A 20179-nucleotide genomic window follows, 5' to 3' on the forward strand; every position below is an offset into this window, starting at 1 on the left:
TAATCTTGAAATCATTATTCTAGGTTTATACCTTCCCCTGTTTTTCAGGTGCTGGAGTCTTCTTGATGTGATATCCAAGAGAGTCATCACTAAAATTATTATGGTTGCATAGCAACTTCAATATGATAAATAACTGGCTTAAAACAGTCCTATGCTATTTCTTTCCCAACAGGACCCAAACAGTTTCTTACCACAGCACCTAATAAAACTATTGAAGAAAAACATGCAATTTTTACCACTAAAGAAGTTTCTTTATTCAAATCTCATTATTTCTAGGCACTATCACCAAATTACTGCACCAAATTATCTTCAAGTATGCATTACTCCAGCATTGTAACTTCTCTGCAAACACCACCAAGCCCCATCTTGTCTCCCCTGCTTGGATCATCAGCTGAAAGCACAACAGAAATAGTCTGAAGGTAGAAATTAATGACTATTATGCTCATAATCCAGCTGCAATTTCCAAAAGCATTAGGTTTTTTAGGCAGCCAGATAAGTCTTCCTTACAGAAACAAAACTCAACATACAACTTATGTATTCCCAGTTTGTTTTATTTTCATGGAATGCTAATTCAGTTACAATCTGGCAGTTCATACCTACTGAAATGTGACATTAACTTGTCTCCAATGTTGTAGAACTGTCTTGATTTATATAGTTTTAAAACCATCTTATTTTACAATAGTTGAGGTCTCTGGTGGTTTTTGAGCTCTGATGCTTAAGCACACAGCAAGCTACAAACCTTAGGTTTTATATTTATACATATATTCTATGTGTTCAGACAACTGCTGTAAGTTATCTATAATTTAATATTTATAAAAAGTGCATATACTGGTACATATGCACATCTAGAAACACACTTTTGCTACTGCCTCCCTTTTTTATAAAAAGCTGCATAACATACAGCCATATAATTCTCACTCACTGCTATTAAAGTCTTTTACTATTTTTGTTACACAATTTTAACTATTCAATTACCTCAAACTGAATGTAGGTATTTCTATGTATATTTTCTCCTAAAGAAAAAAAGTCCTTCCTATTCCTTTAAGAAGCTTTAAATCATGCATCAGTTTAGTACACAGTCACTTTTAGCATGGATTTTAGAATCCTAGACAGTGTAAAATCTACTTCTGGAAAATGTCTGTATATTTAATTTCTTCTTTTAGTTACAAAAAATATATAGGATTGAAACATATGGAATACATGCATCTCTCAAAGTGGCTATATTCTAGCCTTATAGATAAATTAAAAAAGTACACCCCTGCTAATAGGATGCAAACATGGCCTCAAATAGGCCATTACCTGTATTTAATAGAGCTCATTACATTAAAAAGTTCAAGTCAGCTGTTCTCACAAGATGGTGTCAAAAGACTGAAGAGTGTGATATATTTATAGTCCATATACAAAGGTGGGTGCACAGGCCTAGTGCCATTCCATTATTCAACACTTTCAAGGCTTCTGGGCTTTGTCTCTGGTGATACAAGTCCTGAAATGATCTGAAGGAAAGCTTAAGTTGAAAATTGCTTTTTAAATACACCATAAAAGCAAGTTGTGTTTAAAAGAAAAATGTACACTGAACAACCTGAAGTACTCACAGAAACAACTGTACAAAACTATTATAGATACAGAAAGAAATAATGATGGACTTAACTGCAAACACAAGCAACACTTGTTAACAAATGTAAAAACCTGCTTTGTTTTAATTCTTCTACCAAGTAAGAATTTGCAGCTGTTCAGAACAAGTAAAATTCGAACCACCTCACAATGTTTACATTAAAGTTTTTATACAGTGCAAACGTTTAAGACAGAATAACTTCCCAGTGAAACAGCTGACACTACTTTGTGCCAGTCTTTTGAAGATTCCTCTTTCAGTAAGTCTATTTACACATTAAGCTAAAGGTTCACTCTATATGCTTTGAAGTTTGCTGAATATCAGCAGAAAAATGTGAACTAGCAGCAGTTGTATTACAAATATGTGATGGTTACTTTAATGAATGCATAAAGTTTTCAAGACTGTATTCAGTGTCATACTGCTCTTGATCCCATAGTTCTCCAAGATTTTCGAGTACTGATTTCATTGACGCTTTCCCAGAAGAGGTAGAGGTATCTGCTTTTTCAGTTTTGCCATCCTTCACAAAAGAAAAAAATTCCCGTTAATATACAGAGTAATATTTTCAAGATTCTAACCAATTCTTCTGGGGAAGTCTCACTTCCTTTTGTTGTTCAAAAAGCTGTCTACTATTCATGTCCAACTTAAGCATTCGTGTGACTATATTTTATATTTCAAAGCAAAGCTTTTCCCTAAGCTGACTATTTTTGGCAGGTATTTGTAAAAATGTCTCTTTACCTTGTCAAGAGTGAACAGATCAAGAAGCTGCTCTGTTCCCATGCTCTGTAGGCTTGCATTTTCTTGGCTGATCACTGTATTTGCAATATTCATTTTGAACTTCTGAAGACCCATGATCTTCTCTTCCAGAGTTCCCCTGGTTATCAGGCGATATACATTAACGACACGTTTCTGAAAGAAAAAAAAGCACACTTAGCTAAAAAGCGTGTAATCTTAGGTTTTCAGGAAAGCATAAGCTTTTACTGTTTATCATGGAGAGTCTGGAAGTAGTTTGGCTTGGAGTTACCCTTCAGTAACTCTATTCAGTTTGACAGACATTAGATGGAAAGCACAAGACTATCCCACATACAGTACAGGCATCTTCAGTTGCCTCTGTACTCTGGAAGAATTCACTGGTTTTTACAGCTCTAAGGGAAGACTACCAGCAGTCATTCTTGCCCTGTCCAAGCACCAGAGGATAACCCTGTGGGGCTGTCCCTTCAGTTCCTTGTCTCAGCTCTCAGTCATCTCTTCCTCCACCTAAGCGTGATTCTTCTCTGGCCTCTCCCCAGCAGCTCAGGAAGTACACAAGACTTACCAAGAATGAGGAAGTACACACTTCAGCAGCTGGCATATTTGCAAGAAATAAGTGTGAATGGCAGCTTGGCAGAAACCTACAGAAGTCACTTTGTTATACATTGCAAACTCTTTCAAGCAAGTTCAGCAAGAGAAAAGCCACCCTCATGGGAAATGAAGAGGTTCTCACCTGCCCAATGCGATGTGCCCGATCCATGGCTTGCAGGTCTCTCATTGGGTTCCAGTCATGTTCCACAAATACAACTGTGTCAGCCCCTGTCAAGTTAAGTCCCAGTCCACCAACGTGAGTGGTGAGCAAAAGAACATCTATAGATGGGTCATTATTAAACCTGCATACAAGAAGAAGTTAACCATACTAAGTTTCATTTGAAAACCCAATTTATAAACTTAATCTGCTTTGAGTCAGAAAAAAACCCCAATTTTGCACCATATAATTAATACAGTTCATTAGAGCTGGCCTCATCCTGGTTCTGGAGGGTAATGCATACCGGGAAACAATGGAATGTCTCTGCCCAGCAGGGATGCTGCCATCCAGTCGTAAGTAGGTAACTGAAGGTAACTGAGGTCGGAGAAGATCGTGCTCCACTATATCCAGCATACTCTTCAGCTGACAGAAGATAAGCACTCTGTGCTGGGCCACAACAGCTTCTGTACCACTTTCTGAAGATCCACCATTCCCTAAACCACAGTCTAACAGCAGCTTTAAGTAAAAGAATATTAAAGTGTGTCATTAAAATGACTGCAGATCTCATGAAAACATTGACATTCGTTGATTATCAAAAGTAGAAAGGAGAGAAAAACTGCAGAAGGAAGTTTCTAAATGACAGTCAAATTGCAACAAGGTGAAGTTTGGCTTCCCGATCAAACTGAGAAACTTGAGTCATTGAAAAATGAAAAACACAACACATTTTCTTCACTTAAATTCGATTTTAAGTAAGCTATGCAATGCAATCTAACTTTATCAAGGAAGCAGTCTCCTGTGCAATAAAAATGAAAAAAAAATCTGCAACAGGAGGGACAGGAACAGAAGTAAGGTTTTTCATATGCCATAAAGTTATGGAAACATCACTATGAAGATGGTTGTTTCACCCTCCCTCTTGAATTATCAGGGAAAATAGGGCATATACCTGAAACACCCTTGCATTTTTTCATTTGCAACTTAATTTTATTAAGAAGAGTTTCCATACTGATGAAATCTTAAATAAAAGATCCTAGACTATAACAGCAGTAGAGGCATATGGGTAATTTGAGGCACAACACAAGCCCACTTACTTGTTTTAAAGCAGACAGCTTAGGTGCATGTTGGATATCTCGAAGGGATGAATTCTGAGCTGCAAGTTGCTCTGTAATTCTCTTATATTCTGGATGTTGAGTTGTGAGCACTAATGCTGGATGGTTGCAGAGCTTCCGTAAGTACTGCAATGCCTTTATTTAAGAAAAGAAGTTCAAAGAAATAACTGGCAAGAACACAGAAAAAGGACTAACAGAATTGATTTTAAGTACAGGGGTCACTCGGCCACATGCCACAATCTGGACTTCATGGTGTGTTTTCATCAAAGCTACACATTTAAAACCTGCATTTCAAATTGTGTAAAAAAAAAAAAAAACCTGTTACACTCATTGTGATCTTCCTTCTTTCAGGAAAAATGCAAGGATTACCATTTCCCACACTTTCATCTGAGTCTGCAATAGAGGAGCAGTTTGAGAATAATTGTTTCCAATTAACCAAGAGTTAATCTGCAATTCTGTAAGATCATGAACCTTCATAAATTCAGATCTACCCTTAAGGGAACATTTTGTCAATGTTTTAGAATCTTAATGTTGAAGTGTAACAGCTGGTGCAATCAGAATTACTTCCCCCATTCTGAGGTTTTGCTCTCTCAGTACTCAAGTTTTTACAGGATCCACAAAACAGCTGAACACAACTGAGCAGATCACATTAAAAATACAAGGCTGTGTTATGCTCCATAAGACACAAACCCATAATTTAAATGTAATAGCTATACATCACATTCCAGCCATACATACTCTGCTTAGATCGTATGACCACAAATGCCTAAGTTTACTATTTTGATTTTCATTTTTTACTAAACCTATAAATACAGTTACCAAAAACATATGTACTTGGTAATAAAAATTGCTGAAAAAATCTTTACCTGAAATACATGACCTGTAGATTTAAGCTTTGGTTTTTCAGTTTCTTCATTCATTGAAATTGAAGAAACTGTTTCATCAATATCACATTTGGCACGAGACTTGGCAAAATCTTCATAAAGCTGAACCTGTAGACCAGACAAGAGAATGAGTGTTTTTCCTGACAGAAAATAGACAGTCCTATTCAGAGTTTAGTTTCAAATTAAAATTCTGAGTTATCACGCATCAAGAAAGCTACTTGTAGCATTAAGAACAGAATCTCTTGCCATTTATTTTCTTTCAACTTGCAAAGTGTAACTGAAGAACAATCTGCAGATGCCTCCACGTTGTTCCTGAATAATGCCCAAAATTAAGCTCAGTAAATATTCTATTACAACAGGACTGGAATTAGCGTTTCAAACGCACACTACAAAATTCTTATAGTACATCCAGAGAATGTCAGTATCTGATATCAGTCTGATACAGGAATACAGAATTCATGCCTGTGTGGTATAAACTGTGCTGAAAAATAAACTTTCAGCCACTTTTTAAGCATACCTGTAGAGGACTGAGAATACAGTAATAATCTTGAATAATTTTGGGTGGAAGATCTTGCAGCACATCCTCTTTCATTCTCCTTAGCAGGAATGGCAGGACTTGGCGATGCAGAGCTTCCATTGCTAGTACCCCTAGTGAGGGAAACAGCAGCAGTGTTTTAGAAGAAAAACACTTTTTTCAAAACATTCAGCTCCCCCTCAATCTCTGATGTTAGAACTAACCACACTTTTTCTTTTCATTAGCAGTTCTCATTTAAAAGGCTAAAACAAAACCCCAGGTATTAAACATTTGATCCTTACCAGCCTCTTGCTCTCGACTGGAGCTTCGGGCATCTCTGCTTGCCAGGATGGGTTTGCCATAACGAGCTGCAAATTGGCGTTCAGTGCCCAAGAATCCTGGCATTAGGAAGTCAAACAACGACCACAACTCCAAGACGTTGTTCTGAAGATAAAAGAAACATTTGATAAATGATTTTCACAACTAGTAAGTTGCTGCAAGATATAAGAAAATTTCCATACATGTTTAAAACATTACAAAACTCACACTACAACCTAGTCCCAAGCTCCTGGAGCTAGGTTGCTCTTTTTTCTATCCGAGTTACAGAAATACCTCAGCATGCACTTGAATGTATAAATGGACTTCCCACTATGTCCAGTGCCTTAAGTCACACTTAGTTCTTCTGGTTAAAAAAACCCAGGACACACCAGTGGTCTCAGTCCTGGGTGTGACATAGGCTGCACAGGCAAGTCATTGGAACAAAGCTCAAAGTCTGAAGATGACAGAATTGAGTTTCCCGCTAATTTTACTTGAGGTATAGGGAAATGGTCTCTTTCCTGCCTGACACTTAAAGAGGAAGTGGTAGAGAAAGTCTTGCTGCCAACTTTTGAACTTCTTTAATACCATAAACCTGCATTAATTCTCCTGTACACAGGTATACCAGGAAAGGGAAAAGTATTTGAGTACTTATATTTTGAGTATTTAGAAGTTAAAAAAAAAAAAAAAAAAGTTTTACAATGTATGCTTTGAACAAGATGATTGTTAAAAGGTACGCTAAAACTGAGTGCAAGGTAGGTCTATCTTGTTTGTTTTCTACTATTTATCAAAAATAGAAAATTAGTTACCTGGATTGGTGTCCCAGAAAGAATTATCCTGTAATTAGCAGTCAGCTGTTTTACTGCTTTTGACAGCTTTGTTTTTCCATTTTTTATGACATGGCCTTCATCAAGAATGCAGTAATTAAACTTAATATTTCTAGAAAAGAAGAACACAGACTTAAGTAGCATTTAAAATTCTAAGCTATTAAAAACCTCAGAAAACAAGCCAATTCTTACCTGAAGAAGTCAATGTCATTTCTTACAACATCATATGAAGCCACTATGAGATTGTGTCTTTTCACCTGGTGTTGCAATCTGAAGAAAAAAAATGAGGAATTAATTGAGCTGTTCCTTACATATTATTATTTCAGCCTTTAAAGATACCACCACAAGTGTTCCCATGTTCACAAAGTATGCTTCAGTAGTAGCAGTAAAGTAAATTGAAAAAATTCCATGTGTGATATTTTACTCTAAACCAGTCATAAACACAAAATGGGTTACCTTGCTCTCTCAGTAGGAGGTCCTGTATAGTGCAATGGATTAAGATATTCTTTTGAGCAAAATTTGCCCACTTCATCCACCCAGTGTCCTGTGAGTGTAGGAGGACACACCACCAAGGAGGGAAGAGGAACACTGTCCACCAGTTTTGTTCTTGCATATTCTTGAGCCCTTTAAGGGTATAAAATAGAGTTTTAATAAAAATGCTTTTCACAGAAGAGTTGAGGTGGGAAGGGACTTCCTTAGAGGCCACTTGGTCCAAACCCCTTTTCCAAGCACAACCACCTACAGTCACAATTGCCCAGGACTATGTCCAAATTCATTACCACACCTAAGACCTATCACTAAAGTCTAAGACACAATGTTATTTGTTTAAGCTTACCTGAGGCAATGATCACCTGCAAGAATGCAAATGGACTGTAAAGTTTTTCCTAAGCCCATGTCATCACAAAGAATTCCATGAAGTTTGTATTTATTGAGAAATGCAAGCCAATTCACTCCATCCTGAAATCAGAAAAGGAGAGTGCCTCAAGTAAAAACTGGCTTTTTGCTAGTTGAGCTTCATTCAATTCAAACATCCATATGTTCAATGACCCGGCACTGCCAAACTAGGAGCTCATTTCCCACCACAAATGCATCCAGTAGAGCCCATTCACTAAAAGAGGGGGGAATAAAGGGAGAAGCAAACATCCAGATGGTACAGTGAGGTCTGCCTTTGCAGTGGTGGGTTGCCACAGTCAGTGTTAGCAAGGCACAGACCACAGGCCATTCCCACAAAAAAAGGCAAAAATCCAGAAAGGGGAAAAAAATATCATTAGAACAGCGTAAGAAGCATGCGTGACTTCATTTGTTCTTCCTTATCCAGAGTCCAAGATACACACTGCACAACAAAAACCAGAACACTCAATCTACAAGAAAAATGCCAATACCTGAACAACTCCTACTATTCCATGAAATCATATCAAGACTGGAACTCTTAAAATAAAATATAAGCTGTTACCTGCTGGTATTTTCTGAGCTCTGCTTTGATTGGTACTGGAATTTCATAATTTTCCAGTTTTTTTCCATCCAGTAATTGTTCCAGGAAGTGACGTTCTTTAGCCTTCATTTTGATTAATTCTTCGGACATGTTTGGTGGGTCTGGTATACCAGCCTAGGGAACATTTTTAAAGCAGTCGTTTAAGGGCTACAGAACTTAATTGCCACACAAAGGAGAAGAAGAAAACCTCATACTCAGACATTTTAAACACACTAAAGATCTGCAGTCTTCTCAACTGTATGAATCTAAACTCAGGATTTAAATACTATATTTAGCTATACTTGTTTGATTATTTGCAGGTCAACACATGCAGTGTTGTAAGGTACAAGAGACAAATCCTGCCCCAAAAGGACACATTGTACAGATTGACAGAAATTACACAAAAGATGGAAAATTCTGGTCACGCTGCTAAGGTTCTACAAAGACTGAGCTATTCTCCCTCTAATCAAAGTTTATCTGGCTGGCTAGAGAATCCTGTGACACCCACATCTCTTGAGGCACAAGCTACCATCCCAAGTTTGATGGATTTTTCTCCTACTTATTAGGATTAGATTTAATGGGATACTGAAATCCATAGGATTAATTCAAGCAGTTGGAAACTGTTAGGAGAAAAAAAAAAAAAAAATGAACCCCTCTAGATTTGTAACAGCAGACCTTTACTTCCTAGGTAGTCCCCATACCAGGCCAGAAGCCCAAAGAAGGCATTTGGGGGCCAAATATGCTTTCTTACTTGCTAATAACATACAGTGCTAAATTAAAAAGTGAAATAATAAAAACCCATTAAGCTGACAACTGTTTTTTATTATTGCTGTGGAAATTCTAAGCTGTCTTCTATTACCATCTGGTGGTCACATTAAGTTACTTAGAGGCATTGTAGTCTTTGATGCACAACATGAAAAGTTGTCTGAGGTATACAAGTTGTAGCAGGAGTAAAAGACTGAAGCAGATGACTAAAAAGCACTACCCTACATATTTAGGCAAAATATTGTGTATTATGATGCAGTAGTGTTAAATTTTAAGAACTAGTAATAAAAGTGACCCTACTTATCCCCACACAGTTTCTATTACTGTTATTTTTGATTTTTCTTTTAAACTAGTATTGTTTTTGTGCATTTCTCTTAACATACTCAGCAACACACATACCCTAAGGAAAGTGCATGTAGAACTCCAAAAACTTTTAAACCCAAACTAAAAAAAGCAGCATTACACACAAAATTAGTAAGTCTACCATTTAATAGCATATACAGCTGAAATGAGCTTCTTATAAAGAGAAATTTTATTTTAACATTAAATAGGAAATTGCTAACACAGGGTCAAATTTTGTTCATTTTACTTATAAAGGGCACATCTAATATCATCTGATACAAACTCAACTCCTATAAAACCAGTTACTTATTCAGCATTTAATAAGCCAGAAGCCTGGACTTTGCAGCTGGTGAAAGAGTGGAAAGGACAGGTCACATACTCCATAAATTACAGCTCGAGCTTACCTCAAGAGGCATCAGTCTAATGAGTGTGGCAAAGCACTGAGTAGCCATGAAACGCACACTGTTTGTCTGATCACTCATTCTCCCCAGAACTGGAACCACTAGAAGGACAATGTATGGAACAATACCAACATCCAGCTGCTCCATAACACCTGGAGTGGTTATTAAGGAAATGGTTTTTAACAGCTCAGGTTTGTCTGACAAATACACACCCAGGAGATTTCACACTCAATAAGTAAGAGTCATTAATTGTTACACTCGGGTGAGTGAGATTTCTAGTAACAAAGCAATGCAGAAGCAGGGAAATCTGATCTACCCAATTACATTCAGCCAGAAAAGTGCATAGTTTGAGAAACGGAATTACCTCCACCAAAATGTCACTTGGTAGATAAAATAAGGGCAATAGAAATGGAAGTTTCTTCTGTTTCTTTCCACAGGAGAAAAAACAGCTTAGTATTTTATTTCATTCCTCCTCCATTTATTCCAGGCAACCATTTTTGTTCACCCAAATGAAACAACAGCAAAGATTCTGCATTTTTGAATACACAAGCAAGGATACATGCAAGTGCTTCAATTGCACCTTCTTGTTTGGTGTTGTCATCTATTGCTCCTAGCCAGGGCAGAACTTTCTCTAGAAAGATATTCATTGTTTCCATGGTTGCTATTTTGCTCATAACACCCACACAACGGGAAGCCATGTGTCTCACAGCAGTGCTGGGATGTTGAAGGCACATGTAAAGATGAGGCAAATGCTGTATTAACTGAATAAAAGAAAAAAGGCATGGGGAGTAAAGATTAATATGAATTATAAACAAATTCGTAATTTTTTTTTAAATTACAGTCTTTCAAAGTAACTTAAAAATGCATAAAAGGCTCATTTGCAAGATATAATTGCTTAAAACTAGAAAATCATTTCAGAAGAAAAAGGCAATTGGAACTTTGAACATGTATTGAGTGCCCCAATACAGATAAAATTCAGAGTAACAAAATATTTAGCATTTCAGTCAAAATGAAAACTAATGAAGCCCTTAGTTAGTAAGGAGGCGTTTAACACTGAAAATATAGTACTAAATACACAGAATAGAATATTTCTTAAACACAGATACATAGATTTAAGAATTCCTTCCAGCTAGCATATTCATTCAAGACTCATTCCCTCTGTGTTTAAGCAGATTACTCACTCATGTTGGGAATCTCACTAATTCTGTGTGACATGGAGGACACCCAGAAGGAAATCTGCATCTCCCCAGCAGGATATACAGGTCTGTCTTTGGTGTATGTATGTGTCCTCTTTTTAATCAGTGCAGATGTGCTTTCGTATCCAACACCTGAACAGATGGTCAGGTTTTTCCTGCTGTGAAAGTCCCTAAATTCTAGCTTTGATGAACCAAGATCAGCCTCTTTGACTTTCTACGAGTTTTTTTTAAACTGCATACAGTATTAGCACCACCAAAAACAATCTACACAATAACCACATTTATGTGCCTATACATATAAAATGCACATATTAAAAAAGTCTTTCCATGGCATATACTAAATGCATTCAAAATCACTTAAGTATTTTATTAAAATAGGTAAGAAATTTCCACATGATTCTTCTCCATCTGCTCGGCATTTTATAGCCCTTCATTATACACAACCTTTCCAGAGTCTGGCCTACTTATTCCTTGCATAGGAGCCTTGTCATGTATTTTTGTCATGTCTTCTGTGTCTCTTCCAGAGCTACTATATTTATTCTGAAATAGAGTACTGCAGATAGGCTAGTACTGAAAATTGTGTTCAATGCAGACATAAGGATGGCTTTCTTGATTATTCCTGTTTTTTTAACCAGTACTTTACTGATACTTTCACAGAATTATCCCAACTCCAGGATTCTCTCTCGAGTAGAAACAGACAGTTCATAGAAAGAAACAGTTTAAACAATCAAACCTATTCTACTTGGGGGCAAACTGAGGTCTCCATAATTTTTGCATTCCCTGCACAGGCAACCTTTCTGACAACCTTCAGTCTGGTACAGGATAGCCAAGCAATAAACTGACTTTATTACTACCATTTTGCCTCCACTCTGGCCACACAATTCAGAAAAACATCTAAAAAAGAATAATATAGACTTAAACCACTAGCAACAAAGAGGCTGAAGTGTTTCATGCAAGAGGTGATTACCAGAGGATGTAGCTGAGTATCCATTGAAGCTGCTGTTGTTTCAAAAACCTGCAAGGAATTCACCAGCTCCTGAGCAGGAGCATCTCCTTTTTCCAGTAAGGACTTTCGGTCTGGTACAAACAGAAAAGGTGTTCAGTTTAAAACTGGCATACTGGATCCAGCCTGCCACCCTTCCCAGCTGAAATCAGAAGTGTAATTACCAAAATTATTTATGTGAATGTTGTTCCTTAATGAACCAACCATAGCATCCCAGAGATGTGGCAATCCTGTTGCCATTTCAGCACCAAAATGTTTAGCTATAGTAGATAAGGCAAATTCAGCTCCTCTTCTCTGTACAACGTAAGGTTTCTGAGCCTAGAATTAAACAATTTATCAAAGTAGTGAGGTTAGATACATTTAATAACAATTATTGCCAAGGGTGACATCTCATTACATAGGCATTCAATTCTGATTGTTTACACCTACCTACAACACATCCACCAATAGGTTTCCAAGTTAATTACTTTATTCTTTATAGATGTAAAATACAAAAAAATCTTTTGTAGCCAATTATTTAAACTCTATACATTTGAGATGTGGCCTTTGCTGATATTGGTCCATTTCAACAAGACGTTTCCCAGTGGCTCTGGTCCCAGAACCTCAGATATTGCCAATACAGTGACACCAAGAGTAGTACTATACTAGAAAACTTAGAATACTTGATTTTTTATTTATCCCACCCTCTTTGGCAAGAAGAATTAATAAAAAACACTACTAATTAGGAACAAAATCCACAACATTGTTTAGGAGTTCACAGTCCTACCTAGAATCTAGTTAAAACATGCTGAAGTTTGAAATTAATAAAAGGGGAGAGTTTAGGAAAACAAGTATGGAAGCCACACAGATGCTGTTTCACAGAGTCCTATTTCAGTTGCTGGTTTTAATGTTTCAGAGGCATTCAGCAGGCATTGAGATGAACCAACACTACCATGGGAAGGACACAGCTCGTGTCCTCTTGTGTTTGTTCCACACTTTGTGGAACTCCATCTGCACAAACTTATATTGATATTCATATACTACAGTAAATATAACATTTCAGGAGTTACTAATGCTCTTAATGACAAACATTCAAAACATCAAACATAAGCTGCTTGCATCACAAAACTTACTTTGTGATGCAAAACCCTGGCCCATCCCTACTACAATGGTATGAACTCCAGTGAATTCCATTGTAAGGAAAGTAATGGAAGGGAGGAGTAAATGTGAAGTTGCAAATTCACACTTTTGAAATGTACCTCATCAAGTTCTGTAGGAATGCTTCCACTGCTGCCTGTGGGGAGATCTGCAATAGGGGCTTTTGGAGCTTTTGGAGTAGGACCTCGCCGACTTGTGATGGCAAAAGCAGCTTTCTGATGTCTGTACAGTGTAATTATTCCCCTGTGCTTAGTGACTGTGTGCTGCATCCCATCTTTATCAGAGTTGGGCCCTAAAAGAAAAGGGAGAACAGCTGACAACAATTTATGCTGCAGTTCAACACATAGGGGGAAGTGAGAGCTACCTACAAGTCATCTGCTGATTGTGCTTTAAAAAACCCTTGATTTCTTCCACCCTTGAGGACGATGGCACTTCAGTACAGAGGAGTTACTATGCTACAAACACATTACAGACTTGGAATGAAAAGTTCAGTGTGCAAACTGCCAGAAATTATAATTCAGCAAGAAGCACTGGTAACACATCAAATACAAAACATCTGCACAATTTTATTTCATAGAAAGCACATTATGTTCTAAAGTTTCCACCAGTTTATGTTCTGTGTCCTCTAAAACAGTTCAATACTTCTGTCACGACACAATAAAAGATGCCATCAGTATCCTTGGATTTGTTGATGTTTCTATTTATATTAAGAGCTTCACTTTCAATCAGGTATGAATGTTATTCTATCCTGAGATAAAGGAGGACACATTCATTAAGAATGAGTAAAACATACAACAGTCAAACCTTAAAGTAGGTTAGAATCTTTGAAAGCATTAAGATCTTAATTGGGTTAATCTGGGTTATTCATTCAATCCATACATTTTCAATACTGGACAGCCATTTAAAGAATCCATGGCCATTGCATGCATAAGATTACTTTATTAATTTGGAATTAATTTTATTAATTTGTCCTCATCTTTTTATCTTATGATTAGCCTATGGAATGTAACACAAATCATGTTTTTGACAGGCTACTATAATTTCCATTTTTACTCGATAACATCTGTAAGAGAAATGTGATCATAACTGGATAATAACCAAGCAAGAGTCAATACTGGGAAATTGGAATGACAGTATTTTCTAGATCCATATAGATATACAGATATAAAATAATACATATTAGTTGTACACAGTTTAGAATACCTAAATGAAATCATTATTAATAAATACTCAGATGCTGGCATTTTTAAAATCAATGAAAACAAGTCTCATTCAAATACTCATTTCAACAGCTCAGAAATAAGCAGACATATTAGGAACCATAGCAGTCTTAGATGTCATACCTTTGGAGTTTTCCTGGCTACTCTGAGGCTGTGCAGGACATGCTGCCAGTGGGGTAAGGTGTGGATCTACACACAGGGAATTGCAGAGATTTTTTATAATCTTTGAGTTGGGACAAGGAGACCTTGCTGTACACTGCTGAAGTAACTTTGCTATACATGAAGCCACATAGTTTTGCACGAGTGTATTCTCTTCTTTTTTGATAGCTTCCATTAAGGGTTTTATAACAGGATTTAGTTTTTCTGGAAGTTGCTGCAAATTCACAACTGCACACGCAGCAAAGGTGTGGACTCGCAGATGCAACACTTGCCATTCTTGATTTGTTTCTGTAACAGTCATTTGGACTTGCTGCCTTTTACTGTCCAACTGTTGCAGAACTTTAGGATTCAAAGTAAAGGATGATGTCACCTCATTGAAAACAGAAGTAACCTAAGGGAAAGGAAAAAAAAAGAATTGCAAATCTCTTTCATTTACTATAAAACAGGCTATCCTCATGGCACAACAGGAGTCACTTGACCACATATCACCATCTCCATTTGCCAAGTAAATAACAAGAAATACTCCAAAATGTAGTTTCTGGGAATCCTGAACTGCAAATCAAAGAGAAAATCAGATATATTATAGTCATTTAAAGTCCAGATTCCCAAAGCTACAAGAGCAGTTTACCTACTCCTGCAAATTTAGATTGTCCCATATCTATCAGTTCTACCCAGATATTCTGGAAATATGTAAGCATGTGACAGATCAGCAAGGCAGAAATGTGAATATAAGAATCCAGAAAGGATGTACAAGGTCCAGTACACAAACAAGTTGTTTCTCAGCTGATTTTCTTTTGAGGAAAGAGACTGGGATAAAAATCTAAGAAAAAAAGCACAACAAAGTAGTTGCAGAACCTTCCATATCCTTCCCCACTCACAACTGGTTGACTACTGTTGCTTAAATCTTTCACTGGAAAAAGATTAAAAGCAGATTAAAAGGTATGGGGGCAAGGAGGGAGGAGGCCTAGAACTTATATAGTCTATTTACAAGTCTTCTGACAATGGTTTTGAAGCCCACTTTGTCTTCTTATGCATAGACTTCAATAGCGAATCCACACCTGAGATAAGAACACTCAGTGTCCTTCTTCCATTAAGTATGTAACTCGTATTGCACTTTATTTTTGTCAGACTGAAAACGCCTCAGGGGAAGCAGTAAGAATCTTCACACATTCCTTTTCATGAGATATGCAAAGGTCACCACATTATTTCTGCAAGTTATTGTCTATGTAATAATTATGCTGAAGGCATAATTTCAAGACAAGTACAGATTTGGAGCAAAGGCAGGCATGCTTCTACTTACCAGCTCATTAGCTTGATCTATTGTAAATACACTGCAGTTTACTCTGTTTCCAATGTCAATGTGTGCATCAGCTAGCAATGAGATGAGTTGTTTGCATTCATTTTGCATTCGTGTAAAAGGAACCGCAATTTCATCGTAATAGAGATGTTCAGAAAGGACCCCAAGCAAACGAGGTTGAACACAAAGAGCCACAGTTGTACACTCCTGTAACAGAACAACATAATTCGCATTTCTGAATAATCACAATTTCTTTTGTTCAGTCTTGGGCAGCAGAATCTAGCTACAAAAATCAGTTTCCAGAGGGACTATTAACATTCATAACCCAGAATATTAACGATGAAGGATTAAGAACAAAAAGTCTGCCCCTAGAAGTGACATTGAGTAGAGAAAAAACAGTCATCTTAAAAAGCATCACTGACCTTAGATAAAAGGCATCTTGAGAATAGATTTATTTGTAGAAAAGATTTGAGCGTATTTACTGATTCATAGTTCTGACAGCTGGCATTTATCTACTGAGTCCTGTATTCCTCCAATGTCTAATGATCAAGATTTTGGCATTTAAATGTATAAACACCATTTTAGCTTACCTACTGAATTCTTATTCAAGCTAAGTACTACACAACAAGCAGTGGATTGAGATAGTAAGTAAAATTTATTTTTGCTGCAGAAACATCCTACCTTTTGCAAGGCTGCCCACTCACAGATTACTAACGCAACACTAATCCTCTGCAAGGCAGATTTAGAATTCAAGTGGAAGAGCAGTAGCTGAGCTAATGATTCAGCTGGCTTTATTTCTTGAGTAACAGTATTTACACCTGGGTCGCAAATGCAGCAACAAAGTGCTCCCAGCAACCTGACAAGACAAAAAAGAACAGTCACTTCAATGTTATAATTACTCTGCAATCAATGATTCAAAATGAAGATGCCAAAATAGTAATTAGATTTTGGCAAAACCACTATATATTATGGAAAAAATACATGGCTTTTAAGTATTTTTTTCATATTTCCAGTAAACTGACTTTGCTGCCATCATCCGAGCACGCATGACAACGTAATCCCTGGTTGCTGGATCTTCTGCAATGCTGTCTGCCCCAGCAATGTATTCCTGAATCACTTCCTTATTCTGGGTTTGACTTTGACGCAGTTTAGCACCTGCTTTTTCCTGTGGAATAAAGGAAAGGTTAAAAGTGTGTGTGTAATGAAAAGATGAATTTATATTCCATAACAATACAAATAATCATCACACCATTAAAAAGCTGGACTAAGAACACTTCCTGGGTAACAGATTTCTTAAAGTAGTCAATGCTTGCATATCACCTGTCCACTGGTAGCATTCTGTAGTCCAATTAAACGTATGCTAAGTTCCTTTGCTATAATATTAAGGTTAATACTCGACATACAGCCAATAAATACACAGAGGAAAAAAGAAACCTCTCTCAGCATGTTTTCAGAAATAACAATGCTTTTGTATTTAACTCAGTCCTGCAAACAGATGGCTTTAGAGCCATGTAAACACAGATTTATAAAGTACCCACGTAGAGAACGCTACACAGAAGAACTTAATTCTCATAACCTGACAAGAACCCTTTTGCTCTACAGACTTGAGCCATGTAAGACAGTTTACATTTGGAACTGTAGAAAAGCACTGCCACTCCCCTCTACTCCCCTCAGAATGTGTTTTATATACAGCTAAGCAATTTCCTACTTTCCTGAGAACAGTAAGCGAGGCCACATTTCACTTACTTTGGATCTGGTTTTTACTTCTAGCAACATGTTTAAGTCAATGGGCAAATGAGATGGTTGCATCATTAAGCAGAGCCACGCTCCCATCCATGGACAAGCAGCTGCAACAACATACTGTACAGATGCCTTGTTTAACAGTTCCAGCCACACCTAGGGAAAGAACCACAGTAGAAACTATGACAAATTCATACATCTATGTAAGATCATACACATGCTGAGAAACTGTAGAACACACTCTCATTTACTCTACAGTAAAGCATCACACATAACAATTGCAAAATATTTAACATAAACACACTATTCTTCATCTGCACAAAAGCACAGAGGATTTGAAAGAGCAGGATACACAAGCACTGTATCTATGTGGTAAGTCATGCACATACCTTGTGAATAAGATCCAGAATTTCTTGGTTGCTTTCTAAGATACAAAACTGAAATATGTGCCTCAACATGTCCTGCAGAATTGGAGTCAGCCATGTTGAAGAACTCTGAAACAAGGATATCGTATAACCAAGCACATTCCAATATGCATCACAGTAAGACATTACTAACTCTAATTCTTACCTGGTCTTGGGTAGACAACAGTGTGAATAATGTTTCCAGTGCTGCTTTTCGCACAGAAGATATCGTGTGATGCAAGAACGGCCACACACGTGGGACCAAAACTGTCAGGGATTGCTGAATACTACAGGAAAATGAGATGTAGAGGCAGTGTCAGGGATAAAAAAAAAACCACATACACAGAGCTAAGTAAATTTTGTTTATTCTCATTTTATCCAAAAGAAAGGAAAGTATTGCATATACTTGGTGATTTTAAGTGAAGGATCAACTTACTACAGCTTATTCATTTTAAATAGTTTGAGTTGATATCTTTTTTCAGGAAAATACTGATTTGGGATTTTTTAACTGGTATAGAGAACTAGTCAGTTTAAGCGTGTGTTTTTACCATGTTTTTTTTCCCAGATCATACTTTAGGCTTTGTTCAACTGTTTAGAAAACACAAAGGGCTGTTTATGTCCGGAAGTTGCTATTAGGCAGTTATGACTTCACAAATAATTAAAAACAAGCTTGCATCTTTTTTGCACGAACTCACGTATCAACTGCTGCAACTAGCATATCAGCTGATGAAAGTAGTACATGCTGAATTAAAGACTGCATTAGTAACAAAACTTCATTCTTTATTTTGGATTTGGGCAACCACCAGCTTCAGCAGTGCCAATCATACAGGATGAGAAAAATCAAATGTGTATACAGCATCTACCTTAAATGCAGATACTGTGAGTTTACCACGTATATTATGAAAAATTTAACATACTAGGATGAATGAAGTTCCTTTCATTTGTCAGAGTCCCAGAAAGATTGCAACTGTCATCAATCCATCACAGAATTACTGGTTGTACTATTGATGTGAATTTATGTTCAGAACTGTTCCAACAGTAAAGTTCTACAGGCTCATGAATGTGTCTTAATATACATAGTTTAGTCTCATTTCGAGTTTGTCTGATCCTTGTAAGCAAACAAGATGTTTGGGCAGTACCACCATGTGAGTGGAGCAAATATCCTTTACTGAAAACACCCAAGATGAATGGAGAGAGACAGAAGAAGAAAAAAAAAGTCTCATATAAACCACATTTAGTACACCTCTTAATTCCTTTGTTGTATTTCACTACCAGAAATAGAAGCACTGCTGCAACCTTCACTTTATGGAAAAACTAGAGTAGAAATAAAATACTGAGTTAAATTAGAAATCTCCTTGGTACATAATTTGAAAACAACTGGTAATTCCAATTTGACTGTAAGTGGACACTCAGACCTGTAATACTGAAGCAATACTAATTGCAAAGTTACCTGCATTTGCGGACCTGAGGGTAAGTCAGAAGGGATGAAAGAAGGATCATGATACTGTTTGTGGAAGCTGTCAAGTCATCCAACTCCAGAAGTGCATCCCACAAGGTATTAAGAATAAAAGGCACCTACACAAATAAGCAGAGGAGGTTTATAATGAAAAAAGCCCAACAAAACCAGTGCTGCCTCTAAGTATTATTTTCTTCACTTAGACCAAAAGTGAACTTAAAACAGTTCAGTCACCTTCTGAGACTGAAGTTGGACCAGGCTTTCCACTACTGGTACTAAAGATGCTGCAGCAACAGCTCGGACATCATCATCCAGATCTTGCAGACCTTCAATTATTGCAGGCAATACTTTAGGCAATAAAGTGTTGATCATGTCCTGCCAAAAAGATCAAAAGCATTTTTAAACCGAAAAAGCTTATAAAGATACAATCAACTAAGATGTACTCTGTGTGTGAATGAACCTGATTGTTTCAAAGGGATGGTACAGGTCCAAGACTGTAACCTAGATATTTTAAGTAACCGTTCATGAAATTAAACATAGGTTAGCAAATTTAACGAACTGTAAGTCAGCTTGGTTTTGGTATAAACAAAGCTCAGTGTCTGCAGAATGCCACTACAGATAGCCTATACTTCTTGTAACACTCTGCTCTGTTACCTCACATATGAGAGTATCACCAAGACAAGGCAGGCATATCAATGTTTTCTGCAAGCACAGCTTGCACTATATACTTGCAGCATGGATATAAAAGTGCAGTCACACATCTCAACCCACAGGACTGCAGTGCAGGCAAGCTGGCTTTATCACACTTATCTACTGTTCAGCTACATCCTCTACTTAA

The 20179-nt window shown here is 37.1% G+C and overlaps 1 protein-coding gene across 1 annotated transcript in view; it reads right to left on the bottom strand.

Annotated features, from left to right (window-relative positions):
* Positions 1-530: 530 nt before the first annotated feature.
* Positions 531-20179, bottom strand: part of BTAF1 (B-TFIID TATA-box binding protein associated factor 1) — a 41142-nt gene continuing 21493 nt past the window's right edge. The window contains exons 12-38 of the mRNA XM_014875374.2: positions 19576-19716; positions 19336-19460; positions 18052-18172; positions 17871-17975; positions 17488-17637; positions 16764-16906; positions 16423-16597; positions 15745-15948; positions 14409-14835; positions 13167-13357; positions 12093-12246; positions 11893-12002; positions 10289-10490; positions 9733-9881; positions 8204-8356; positions 7586-7707; positions 7207-7374; positions 6943-7020; positions 6733-6862; positions 5911-6052; positions 5612-5742; positions 5077-5202; positions 4193-4345; positions 3409-3620; positions 3090-3249; positions 2345-2515; positions 531-2126 (exon numbers count right to left, since the gene is read on the bottom strand). Coding sequence (XP_014730860.2) covers positions 1980-2126; positions 2345-2515; positions 3090-3249; positions 3409-3620; positions 4193-4345; positions 5077-5202; positions 5612-5742; positions 5911-6052; positions 6733-6862; positions 6943-7020; positions 7207-7374; positions 7586-7707; positions 8204-8356; positions 9733-9881; positions 10289-10490; positions 11893-12002; positions 12093-12246; positions 13167-13357; positions 14409-14835; positions 15745-15948; positions 16423-16597; positions 16764-16906; positions 17488-17637; positions 17871-17975; positions 18052-18172; positions 19336-19460; positions 19576-19716 — 4290 coding nt within the window. The 3' untranslated portion in view covers positions 531-1979. The remainder of the gene's footprint in view (positions 2127-2344; positions 2516-3089; positions 3250-3408; positions 3621-4192; positions 4346-5076; positions 5203-5611; positions 5743-5910; positions 6053-6732; positions 6863-6942; positions 7021-7206; positions 7375-7585; positions 7708-8203; positions 8357-9732; positions 9882-10288; positions 10491-11892; positions 12003-12092; positions 12247-13166; positions 13358-14408; positions 14836-15744; positions 15949-16422; positions 16598-16763; positions 16907-17487; positions 17638-17870; positions 17976-18051; positions 18173-19335; positions 19461-19575; positions 19717-20179) is intronic.

The sequence above is a fragment of the Sturnus vulgaris genome, chromosome 8 (assembly GCF_052056855.1).
Source record: "Sturnus vulgaris isolate bStuVul1 chromosome 8, bStuVul1.hap1, whole genome shotgun sequence".
In the NCBI taxonomy this organism is placed as follows: Eukaryota; Metazoa; Chordata; class Aves; order Passeriformes; family Sturnidae; genus Sturnus; species Sturnus vulgaris.